At 38.1% G+C, this 12631-nt stretch overlaps 1 protein-coding gene across 1 annotated transcript in view; it reads right to left on the bottom strand.

Moving 5' to 3' along the window:
• Positions 1 to 5884: 5884 nt before the first annotated feature.
• The window catches only part of LOC111871732 (trypsin 5G1), a 27902-nt gene continuing 21155 nt past the window's right edge, over positions 5885 to 12631 (bottom strand). Inside the window, exons 11-15 of the mRNA XM_033754372.1 lie at positions 12270 to 12361; positions 10771 to 10906; positions 9373 to 9477; positions 6316 to 6462; positions 5885 to 6073 (exon numbers count right to left, since the gene is read on the bottom strand). Of these exons, the coding sequence (XP_033610263.1) occupies positions 5918 to 6073; positions 6316 to 6462; positions 9373 to 9477; positions 10771 to 10906; positions 12270 to 12361 (636 nt within the window). The 3' untranslated portion in view covers positions 5885 to 5917. The remainder of the gene's footprint in view (positions 6074 to 6315; positions 6463 to 9372; positions 9478 to 10770; positions 10907 to 12269; positions 12362 to 12631) is intronic.

Raw genomic sequence — 12631 nt, 5'->3', positions numbered from 1 at the left:
AACTGACTCAGTAATTGAAAAAGTTTTTCGTCTTCCGCCTTCGCAATAATGTAGTATATAGTTCTTCGTAATAGTCTATACCCTTTGCTCAGAGCTATGAACGCTCCATAGAATGTCAATAAATTATATTTTAGTATAGTCCATCGTAATGGTCAAAACCAACGAACAGAATAAATTAATTCCATTGTTCTGAAAATTCAACAAATTTCGTCAGATTGTACCTGTCAAAAAGACGTTGACTTGGTAGGTAATCCGTGACTACGACGTCAAAGATATTCGTGAAAAGAAATGCTACCAAGTACAGTTTTGGTACGGTTTCGTTGACAGCGTTAATTAAATTAAAATATACCTAAATGAGCCAGTGTTTTGTATATGTATTTTGTGTAACCGACATTTGTTAGTGCTGCATATTTAATGAAGGGTGAGGCTGAATGATAGGATGTAGAGGTTAGTTCTATGTTATAGTTTTTTATGTGTTTTGGTCTAATTTTTATGCATTACGTACAGGTTGTAGTAGCGCGCTTCTTCTGTTTATGATAAGGTAATCGTACCAGTAGTTGACATATTTAACGTGTTAGTTAATTATTAAGCTTTTGGGTACATTTGGAAAGTTACTATTAATGATGATTGAGCTCTTGGGTTTTCGCACCATGTAAATGTAGACAGTGTCGCTGACGTTTTTCGGAGGTACACGCAGCTCCATCTACGAAACGTCAGGAACGCTGTCCACATCGGTCTACATGGTCTACATGGTGTAAAGGCCCAAGAAAGGCTGGTGGAACACTGCAGAAGCCAAAAATTAAAATTGAAGGTACTTCTAATTGAAAATTTTTGTCCATTGGAACCACATAGTGGTCTATGTATTTCTCTTGTGAAATGCTTTAGTTAACAGGTTGTCACATGTCCACTTATTTGTTGTTTCTGAATGTGATAATTTGAGCATTTCTTACCAAATTCGACAAGAAGGTGAGTATGGATATAATTTAATTAAAATATAAATGTTCTTATTTTCATTGGTATATGATGAGAATCGGTTTTTTAAAACATTTTTTTAATGCTGTTTTAAGTATTAAGAGCTTACATAATATTCAGATAGGGGGTGTAAAATACTGATTTGAGTATAATCAACTGTATCCAGGGGATGTCTTTCTACACAGTACTGGCCCATATTTAAGAAAACCACATCTTAATGTGACCAATTGATGTGTCACAGCTGTCAGAAATTTGTCTATAGTGGACAACATGCCTTCAGGACTTCAGTCTCATGATTAACACTGGCAAGCACTAGTGTAATTATGGCTGTCTACTACTGGTGTGTGTACTTAATTTGGTTGGAATTATGTGGAGAATAAGAGGCCAAATTGTTACCTCTTCCACTGAACAGATGGGAGAGGCTAAGAAAAATGTTTGTTGGGAATTCTCAGTTGCCGCTGCATCAGAACTACATGAAGTACATAGAAGTACACTGATACAATGAAGATACAATGTACACAAGTGTGAATGAGTTAACAGTCGCCACTGTAGTTGATTGATTATTTTATTTTATTTTATTCCTGCACTCTGTGTTATGGTGTCTGCCACATGTATCTCCACAAAATGTGGCAGATGTTAGAGGGCCATTTTATTTATGAGACACTAAACTGTCAGTCATGCTATGTACCCCTCATTTGACTTCCTTGGAGTAATGGTTTTTTTGATTTTCTGAAGTTGTGGAATTTGCTTTCTTATTGGGTGAGATACTGTAGTCTAGTGGATGTTTACATATGTTTCAGAGGATTGTGCTATCTTTGTATCCAGGGTACCTTGAAGATGGAGGCAGCACATTTTTTTAAAATATTGCTGTGTGTGACCGCCTCTGTGGTTTAGTGGTCAGAGTTCCTGGCTACAGATCCAGAGGTCCAGGCTCGATTCCCAGTGCTACCATATTTTCTGAGAAGTAGTGGGTCTGGAACGGGTCCACTTAGCCTAGTGAGGAGAATTAAGGAGCTGTTTCAAGGAAATAGCGGCTCTGGTCTAGAAAACCGAGATTAATGGCCGTGGGGATTCATTGCACTGACCACACGAGACCCTCTATCCGCTAAAGTTGGCACTAACTTCGCTGACAAGCGGCAGTCGCTCGGTCAGTATAGTTCACTTATGGGCTGAAACCACGGAGTTTGCTAACTATGTGTCAGACTTAATGGCATCACATCCCAGAATAGTCTCTGCTGTGGGAACTCCAGATCTCACAGAGATCCTTTAAAACTTCAAGTGGCAGTGTTTGAGGGTACTGTCTTCTGGGATGTGACACCTACATACTACATGGTGTCACATCCAAGAAGATAATTCTCTTCATAGTCATTGCTCTGAGAATCTCAAATCTGATGTAAAATGTTGGAGTTTGGTGAAAATTTTCTAGTTTTAATGTTGTCAGAATTGAGATGGGAGAAGCTTAGCTGCTGGATTCACGTACAGCATTATTTTTTTTGTGTATCTTAACATTCAGTGTAATTCTGTTCCCTTTGATTGATTGGATACTGCTCAACATTTTATTATAACCATGTAGCAGATTTGTATGCTCAGTACTGGCCCAGTTCATATGCACAAGTAATTTGCTATTATGTCATGTTATAATGAGAGTCCGGCACATAAGGCTGACAACTGTACTGCCATCTTTGAGCCGATTGTCTAGATAATGTGGGACCCTCAACGTCTCACAACCCTATGGGCCTTCACAGCCTGGTACAGGGATAGCTTCACTTTACTTACTTTTTACTTTAAAATGAGAGTAAAACATGACATGATAGTTTAAAATGATAAAAAGTTGAAAATTCAAGATAGATGTATGTCTTTCTGAGATTAATAAGGATATGACATTTTCCCTGTGAAAGCTGATGGTTCTGTATTTTCTTTGTGTTACTGTGGTAGACCTGTAGTAAATAACAATAAACAACATAACTTCATATGTAACTGTGCAACTGATCAGACTGGCCTAGCAGTTAACACTAGAATTATAGGTCAGAGATGCTTGGTTCAAATCTTAGCTGTGACCAGCTGTTTTTTTTTTTTTTTGTGGTTTTCCTCAGCCCTTTCAGGGAAATGCTGGGAAAGTACTTTGATTAGGCCATGACTGACTCCTTCCAGATACCTTCCAGTTGATCAGTGATCCTGTCTTTTAGTGCTATATTATCTTGCTACTGATAGCATTGTGAAATAAACCACAAGCAAGTCTCACTACAGTGGTTTACATTAAGATTCACTGATGCATGTTTGGGTTGCCTTTGACTTACTGTCTCAAACACCCCCACAGGCACAGACAAAATCAATTGCATCTGACCATCAGGGGAAAGCTCAGTTAATTTTTTCTTGCATAACATGTACGTCTCATGTGGAGGTGAGTTAAAATACCTCCCTGAGTGTTTCTGAAGGTGGAAAAAAGGAACCAGGTGCCTGGGATTATAACTGGGCCAGTCGGTCACTGGGGGACATAAATAGAAAGATCTGATCCTCGAGGTTGGGGTTGGACGCAAGGCTGGCAACCTTGCTCTGTAAAGGGACATAAATAAAAAGACCTGATCCTCGAGGTTGGGGTTGGACGCAAGGCTGGCAACCTTGCTCTGTAAAGGGACATAAATAAAAAGACCTGATCCTCGAGGTTGGGGTTGGACGCAAGGCTGGCAACCTTGCTCTGTAAAGGGACATAAATAAAAAGACCTGATCCTCGAGGTTGGGGTTGGACGCAAGGCTGGCAACCTTGCTCTGTAAAGGGACATAAATAAAAAGACCTGATCCTCGAGGTTGGGGTTGGACGCAAGGCTGGCAACCTTGCTCTGTAAAGGGACATAAATAAAAAGACCTGATCCTCGAGGTTGGGGTTGGACGCAAGGCTGGCAACCTTGCTCTGTAAAGGGACATAAATAAAAAGACCTGATCCTCGAGGTTGGGGTTGGACGCAAGGCTGGCAACCTTGCTCTGTAAAGGGACATAAATAAAAAGACCTGATCCTCGAGGTTGGGGTTGGACGCAAGGCTGGCAACCTTGCTCTGTAAAGGGACATAAATAAAAAGACCTGATCCTCGAGGTTGGGGTTGGACGCAAGGCTGGCAACCTTGCTCTGTAAAGGGACATAAATAAAAAGACCTGATCCTCGAGGTTGGGGTTGGACGCAAGGCTGGCAACCTTGCTCTGTAAAGGGACATAAATAAAAAGACCTGATCCTCGAGGTTGGGGTTGGACGCAAGGCTGGCAACCTTGCTCTGTAAAGGGACATAAATAGAAAGATCTGATCCTCGAGGTTGGGGTTGGACGCGAGGTTGGGGTTGGACGCAAGGCTGGCAACCTTGCTCTGTAAAAGAATTACTGTTGCAAAATCCAGAAAAGGGAGAACTGGATGGTTTCATTCACAATGGAACAGACAAGTCTGGCAAAATCTTCTAAGTAAGTCTGTGGTTCACAGAGGGCTGTTCTGTCAGTGATGATGATGTAACAGACAATGCAGTTGTATCGGGGTGTCTTTCAGGATTTATTAATTTTTTCTGTATAACAGTCCATTTATTATGGTTATAAATAATAAATTAAACAACATAAACACTCTGATTGTTCTGCTGTATTCTTTACCTTACACTTAAACACATATAACTCAAGGCAATGGGCAATGCCATTGTATTCACACACTTATTGGTTATTTTTGGTTGAACAGGTCTCTACACCTGCGTCATGTTTAGGAAGCCCTTTAGCTATGATAGTGGCTGTCCTGACAGATTCTTCACGGTATTTCACAGTCATTTAAAGTGAGTACTGAGTTAGATTCTAAAGGGTCCTGACGATTGTGTATAATACTCAGAATTACTGGGTTTATGGGCTTTGTTCATTGTCTGGTATTCTGGAAACTAGGAAGCACAACGTTTCAGAAACTAGATCTGTGTCTGTCCTCAGGTGACGTGGGAGACACCTCCGTAGGGTCCCTTAAGAAGAGCTAACCTCAGTCATTTTCTAAGCGACCCAGCAAAGTAGGTGGAAACAGATCCAGTTCCCAGAACGTTATGTTCTCTAGTTTCCCTAATACCGGATGATGGACAAGTCCAAAAATGCAGTAATTCTAAGTACTGAATTAATACCAAAAAAGTATGCCATGGCTACAGCCTTCCATATTTATTCAAAGTCTCCAGTAACTATCATATCATGGCAATCAACCGACAGCATGGTATTATGTCAATGAAGGAAACATTTCCACTACAATACTAACTTGAATATATGAATCATTTGCTTAGAATTTTGGTTAGTGTTGCTTTAAATGTACAGTAAACCAACTCCCAACATGGCTTTTAGGTTCCTCAAGAATGGTGTATCAGGTAAATTTGCAGTGAACAGACCTGGCATCTTATGATTCAAGTGAGGATACGTGAAAATGTCTGTGTGAAGTCTCCCATTAATACCTGGCTACAATAATTTTTTTACACACACACAAGCACTGCCCTTACTGTATATGAGTTGAAAACATAATAAACCCATAAATATTATGACTTTCACACATGGTAAATGCAAATACAATATGTTACATGTGGCATTGTATTGTAAATTATGCACCTGTGAATGATAATAATAAAGAATTGTGTCGATGAATGATTTTGAGAATGATTATTGGAAGGAGAGGTCTTAATTGGTTGAAGCCAAGGGATCAGAGTGCATACACTCAATTTTTCTGTGTTTGGTAAATGATTATTTATGTTTTGTTTTGTTTTGTTTTTTCTTTCTTTCTTTCTTTCTTTCTTTCTTTCTTTTTTTTTTGCATGTGTAAGCAAGTCTACTTTAGACAGGGGTTTGCAGTGTTAATTAATTCATTCGTTTTGAAGTTGATGAAGTTTTTGAATTTATTCTCTGTTTGTTTTTAGAAATGTTCGTACATGTTAACATTAACCGCAGGTTGTTCTATTAAAGTTCACAGTATTGGAATAATAGCAACAGATAAATGTATCCATTTTATATAATGTGAGACGCTGGTAAAAACGGCTGGCACTGAAGCACACGGATATCTCATCCAAGATGTAACTCCAACAATCACATTTTTCACCATGAGTGGGGAACCATTGTCACCCTAAAACAGACAGTAGTGATCATTAAAATGTTGATCAAAGTATATTATTGAATTTAATTATGTGTTCATATTGTGACGTGCTGCACTATGGATGGTGCCCCTCCCTCCCCGCCAGCCGTGATGTGCCGAGCGGAGCCGAAGTGAGCCGAGTCACAGCACGCTGGTTGCTATGCAAAGCGAGTAAACAGCGGTTGCTAAGCAAAGCCAGTCATTAAAATTTGGTAACCTTCCTTTAAACTTACGTCACATATTCCCTCTAGTTTATCAGGATTTCCTGCACAGATTGTGCTGTTTGTTGGTCCTTCTCCATAAATTGCTTCACACTCTTCATGACTATAGATTTTCAAGTTGTCAATCTTCTTCAGTGTTTCACTCCAGCTGCAAAAGCCCTGTGCAGAAAGAAATGTGTGAATGACACTGAGTTTTTGGATTTCAGGTCTTCACTGTGCTGACTATGAAGAGTACAGTCTTCTGAGTTGTAATGCCAAGTAGCCTGGAGAAACATTTGTGGCAGCCGTAATCTCAGAAATCGAGGTATCTATATCAAAATCATTTGTCAAACTTATAAATGAATTAGTATTGGCAATGAAATTGTTCAGGATGATAAATTAAGAATTTTTAAGTACAAATCACTTATGTATTTTCTTGTTTATTAGTGAAGATTGTGATTCAGTGTTTGTTAGCATACTTTTTGTGTTTTGTACTGTGTGGACACCATCCCACAGTAGGGAAGGGAAATATGAAAATGTGCCTGTGCCTGATTAAGCATCCCTCCATGAAGGTGAGTGAAGGCATGGCGATATAACTCCCTAAATTCTTAACCTCAGCATTGGATGGAGGTCACTGGTCTGCTTCATGTCTCGGCTGCTTTTCCCTGGGGAAAGAGCCTCTGATACCAATTTGCTAGGAGGCTGGGTGGGCTCTGGAGTTAGTCTGGATGCTGTGGAGAGAAGAGCTTGCCCCTACCTGGAACTGAACCCTGATTTCTCTGTCATAAAGTCTGTAACCAGCTGAACTATCCTGGTACCTCTGTTCAGTTCTTTGGGTAATGCCAAATTTGTGTCCATGTGAACTTCTGAGATTGAAGCAACTGTGGTCCCACTTAGTGTAAAGGTAAAAGGTGCAACCATTCCACCTACTTCAGCACAGCACGCTGCCTTCAGCAGTTCTGTTCTTCTCAATGAGGGTATGTGCAAAGGGTGCTTCAGCTAGTTAGCAGTCATGGGTTCTTATCTCAGAAAATTCTGGTTGCTTTAGCGACTGGGACATGAAGAAATCTTATTAAACTATTTGTTAAACACAGCAAATGTCACATTGATCTGGCTTATATCCAAAGCACTGTTTTTAAATCTCAATCATTACACTTCTGTTCAATTGCCATTTCTCACTTTAAAATTGCTGTTCACATATAAATTAAAAACCTCCTTACTTCAGATTTCTGTTATCTCATTATCTCTCGACAGTGACCACCATCCACCCACAACTCCATAATTTCACAGCCTCTAAACTTCTTAACAGCTCCACAGCTCCCAAAACGGCATAAAGAACTACCTCCATGTCACACCCAAACACATATATATGTATATGTATGTATGTATGTATGTATATATATCCACAAGGGGGAGGGTTCATCCCGACATCTTTGCTTCTGAACCCACCTAGAAAGCTGTAACTGATTTTCCTATTGGTCATGCAGCTCCAGTTTCGAGGTTAGAGGTCAAAATTTTGACTCTTCCCAATCAGGGTGTTTTGGCACCTGAGCACTCCTCTTTGCAGGTCCCAGTTGGGTTACCGTGGGTTAGGCTTTGACAGTCGACCTTTGTTCAGCAGTCTTAACTCATCTGATAATAACATTCTATCCTCAAACAAACACATTTAGAACAGAAGAAACCTTCCTTTTCTTTGTAGCAGTTCCTTTTGAAATTACACCCTTTTGGGTTCAGTTCGTTTCTTAACCATTAAAAGTATAAGTGCCTGCAAAGTGGTTCTTAATTTGGAAGGTCCACCCTTTGTGACAATAGTTCCACATTTATGGTCAGGTTAAATTGAAACTGTAGATCTTTCACCCTTTGCTTCACATTGTGTCTGTTTATGGCACCTGCCATGTCCCTTTTATAGAATAACAAGAAAGACATGCAAGGAACATTTCTGTTTCCAAGATAAGTCCATAAAATTTAAAGCAGTGATAGTGGATACAATAATATGAATTCCAATTGGACAAACCACCATTAATATTGGAATGTTTACAGACTACTCTCTTCTGGAATGTGACATTGTTTAGCCTGATGGATCATTACCAGTGTTTCAGAGGAATCTGTTTTTATCTTTAAAGTAGAGGAGGCTCCCTGTTCTGCCCCGGAGACAGCTTTGTCTAATATGTTGGTAATGATATGTCATACTATACAAACTGGGACTAAGTGATAGTCCCACTTGTGAGAGGTGTCAAGAAGAAAATGAAACAGCCACACACACATCCTGTGTGAATGTGAGGCCTTAGCTTATTTAAGAATATGTCACCTGGGTTAATACTTTATGGGACCAAGTGACTATTTTGATGCCCCAATGTACAAAATCCTGTGCTTCATTTGAAGCGCAGGATTGCTGAGAGAATAATCAAAAGGGGAAGCACAATAGATCACTGTAGGTCGCGGTGCACGGGCCGAGAAGACCCACTCCTTATACATTCATTCATTCATCATACTATACAGCAGCACATCCTAGAACACAGTAGTTTTACAGTCACTATGAGGAGAAAGTAAGGTCTCACATATTAATTTATAGTTCTTTTTAACATCTGTATATAGATGAAGGGGATTGCATCTGTGGTCTAGTGGTCAGCATTCGTGGCTACAGATCCAGAGGTCTGGGTTCGATTCCTGGCGCTACCAGATTTTTTCAGAGAAGTGGAACGGGGTCCACTCAGCCTCATGATGATAATTGAGGAGCTATTTCAAGGAAATAGCGGCTCCGGTCTAGAAAACCGAAATTAACGGCCGTGGGGATTCATTACGCTGACCACGCGACACCCTCTATCCGCAAAAGTTGGCACTAAGCTTTGCTGACAAGCGGCAGTCGCTCGGTCAGTATGGTTCACTTGCAGACTGAAATCACGGAGTTAAAAAAATACAGATGGAGGTCATCAGCACAGTTTTTCATGGATGTTATTGTATGGATTATCATCTGAATATCTGCGATGTATGCAAGAGATGATGAATTTAAGATTCGTGATACTTTCTATATATACAATGCCATCTGACTTGGATGAATTTTAAAAAACTATGATACTGTATGCAACTTACACAATTTGCTCCCCAACCAAATACAGTGCCAGTTTCATTGGTATAGTCTGCAACATCAGCATTAGGAAGCACAGCTGTGTATGGGCCTTCAATTATTGGTTCTACCTGTTAAAATACATAACTTGTCATTTTTAAAATAAATTACATATATTTATTAGATATTTTCTATTAGTTTGAATATATGCAGTCAGCTTTATTTTTATTTTATGCATTCTGTTGTGTATATGATATTATATATTTTGTACCATCACATAACATTTGATTATTGTATAATGAAATGACTGAGATCAAGTGAAAACAAAAAGTCAGCTTATTATATTATACATAAATACATATACAGTATAAAATATTAATTGATTTACTGTTTCTAATTTTATTTAAAGTTCTGTACTATTTATACTTATGGGACATTAAGAATTTCTGGTATTTATATATTTATATTATATTACATGATACACCTTATGATATGTGACAGAACTTCTGGCTCTCAAGACCTCTTCTGACCTATGTTTTGCATTTCTTGCACTAAGATATTTGCAATATTGTTTCTGACCTAGTAAGAATATAAGAGACTTATATAGAAGAATAAATTAATTTAGGAAGGGTTACTTACCTAGAAATTACATGGTAAAGGATGAGAACAGTTATCTGCTTGCATATTCCCACAAGATTTTGAATAGATGGAAGAATTACTTTTCTCAGCTATTGAATGTACATAGAAATACTTAACAGCTAAGCCATTGGTACAAGTCTGGTCCTTCTGACGTTAATTGCAACGTTGGAAGGTATAAATCACAGATATTGATCAAATTCTAGCATAACTGATTCAGGAGGTGAACATTACACTCTGAGATCCATAAACTCATTCATTAATAAGAAAGAGTTGCCTATGCAGTGGAAGGAGTGTGTTAATTGTACCAAATTACAAGAAAGATAATGAAACTGAAGAGCAATTACTGAGGTATACCATCTTATCAACTTCATACAGATTTTTACCCAATACCCTTCTCTCAAGCTTAAGCCCTTAGGTAGACGAAATTATTGTGGATCATTACTGTGTTTTCAACACATCAGATCAACTACTGATCAAATTTTTTTTGCATTTGTTGGATCCTGGAGGAAAAATGGGAGTACAATGAAACAGTACATCGACTGTTTGTAGACCTCAAGAAAGCCCAAGTTTCAGTTAGGAAGGAAGTGTTATACTGTATTCTCATAGAGTTTGGGGTACCCATGCAACTAATTGGGCCTATTAAAATGTGTTTAAAAGAAACTTATAATAAACTCTGTGTGGATAAATGTTTGTCTGTTATATTTCCTATTAGGAATTGTCTAAAAGAAGAAGATGCATTAATTAGTTAGTTAGTTAGTAAGTTTGTGTCTGGGTAACTATCATACCTTCACTAGAGCAATGTTATTGTTCCAGTATTTATTATTATTGTATTCATTGTGATTAATCCATTTTGTAATAGTATGGTTATCATATTGTCCATTATTATTGTTCCTTGATATCACAATGAAATCTTTTGTACCACTGTAAAAGCATAAAAGAAATTATTAGTTTAATCTATACGGTATTAGTTGAAATCATAACATTAATTTTATGATGAATGTCTATATAAAATTGTATAGACCTGATTCCATACTTCATAAGCAAGTTACAACTGTTTACTCTAGTAAGAGAGGCAAAGCTATCCCTGTAANTGCGGCTGGAATTGATGAGAGTTCAGATGGATGGTTTATGATTCATCTGTAGACTGTATACAAACTGTTGTAGGGTTTTCTGGTTCTTAGGTTTCCGTGCTCTGTCTCCAGTATGTTACTTAGTTTTTGAGTTCAACTACGTTAATTGTTGAGGTTTTGGATTACTGGGTGTATTGTCTTCTGTCCTATAGAATACAGACGTATCCAGTAGTTTAGCATATGTAGAAGTCTTCATCATCAAGGCAAGTGAGGTAGGCATAAGATGTGCGCAATATGTAGGTGCCATATCCTGATATAAAAGTCTTGCAAAAATCCACACTTCATCCTTGCATCATCTGGGAAGCCTATGAAATAGCTAAACACCCCCAAACTTCAATCATAAGGATGGGATCAAACTACGTAACATCTGGTCTCTCGTGTTTCCTCCAAGCTTTCTTCTTACAGGTTCATGATAATTTCCGTGAATCATGAGGTAAATAATGTTCCCAGACAGGTCTACCTTTTTGTCTTTAAGAAATTTATATCCATGAGAATGGGGAAGTTTATTCAGTTGAATACACCAGTTTTCCAAGTGCTTACTTTGCAGGATTTGAGGTTCTGGCAGTGATGACTATGGAGGTCATTGTCTTCTGGAGTGTAGCACCATGTAGTTTGGTTGATAGTCATGACCATTTTGAAAAAAATCTGCTTTATTTGCAGTTTTCGCTGCTTTATTGGTCTTGGTGTTCATTTATTGCAGATCCAAGTTTATTATTTCAGGTACAAGTCTGTTGTAGAGCCTATTACATTGTAGTTATTACGTTGCTTAGATCAGAAATTATTTGTCCATGTGCTTTGTTAAATATTCACCATGTCAAAATAGTGTCTCAGACCACAGTCATAAATCTTTATGACCCATATATTTGTGTTGTATGCCAATTTTTTGTATAGTGAGTTTTTTTAAGAAAATTATGAAAGTTCAGTTTAAAATTAAAGTAAAATAATCAAAATCACATTTTCTCTCAATTCTGAATTTCACAAACCGTAGGTGTGAATTAAAAATTAGGCAAATTTATGGTTGTGCCATTCCCATCATGCATTCGTTTTATGAACTTTATGTAAATAAAGTATGAAAATGAGAGTAAAATTTGAAATATTATGAGAATAAACAGCACACATAAACAGCATGGCACATGGCACAAATATACTTATACCTAGGATTGCAATTAGCAGCTGTAAGAAACCACTGAGGAAAAATTCGTGTGCCAGTACATTGTGCAGTGGTGTTGGGGTTCAGCAGAAGCACCTGTAAGCAAGCAGATGAGTATATATTGAGTCTGTATCTCTAACAAGGCTTAAATTATTTCTTATGATACATGATAAGTTGTGTGTGTTATTTGAATCTGTAAGCTACGAATACAAGCAGAAAGTTATCACGAAGCTCTGGAAAGAACTTGTGACACTTTTTTCTAATCTAGCAGAAACTGTAACTGCTTTAATCCATATTCATGAAGGTAAATGTATATACAAGGGGGGACCCAAAAATAACCGGAAACGACCTGTTGCACGCGCATCT

Source organism: Cryptotermes secundus, unplaced genomic scaffold, assembly GCF_002891405.2.
Source record: "Cryptotermes secundus unplaced genomic scaffold, Csec_1.0 scaffold602, whole genome shotgun sequence".
NCBI lineage: Eukaryota > Metazoa > Arthropoda > Insecta > Blattodea > Kalotermitidae > Cryptotermes > Cryptotermes secundus.
This window is presented reverse-complemented; position numbering and strand designations above follow the sequence as displayed.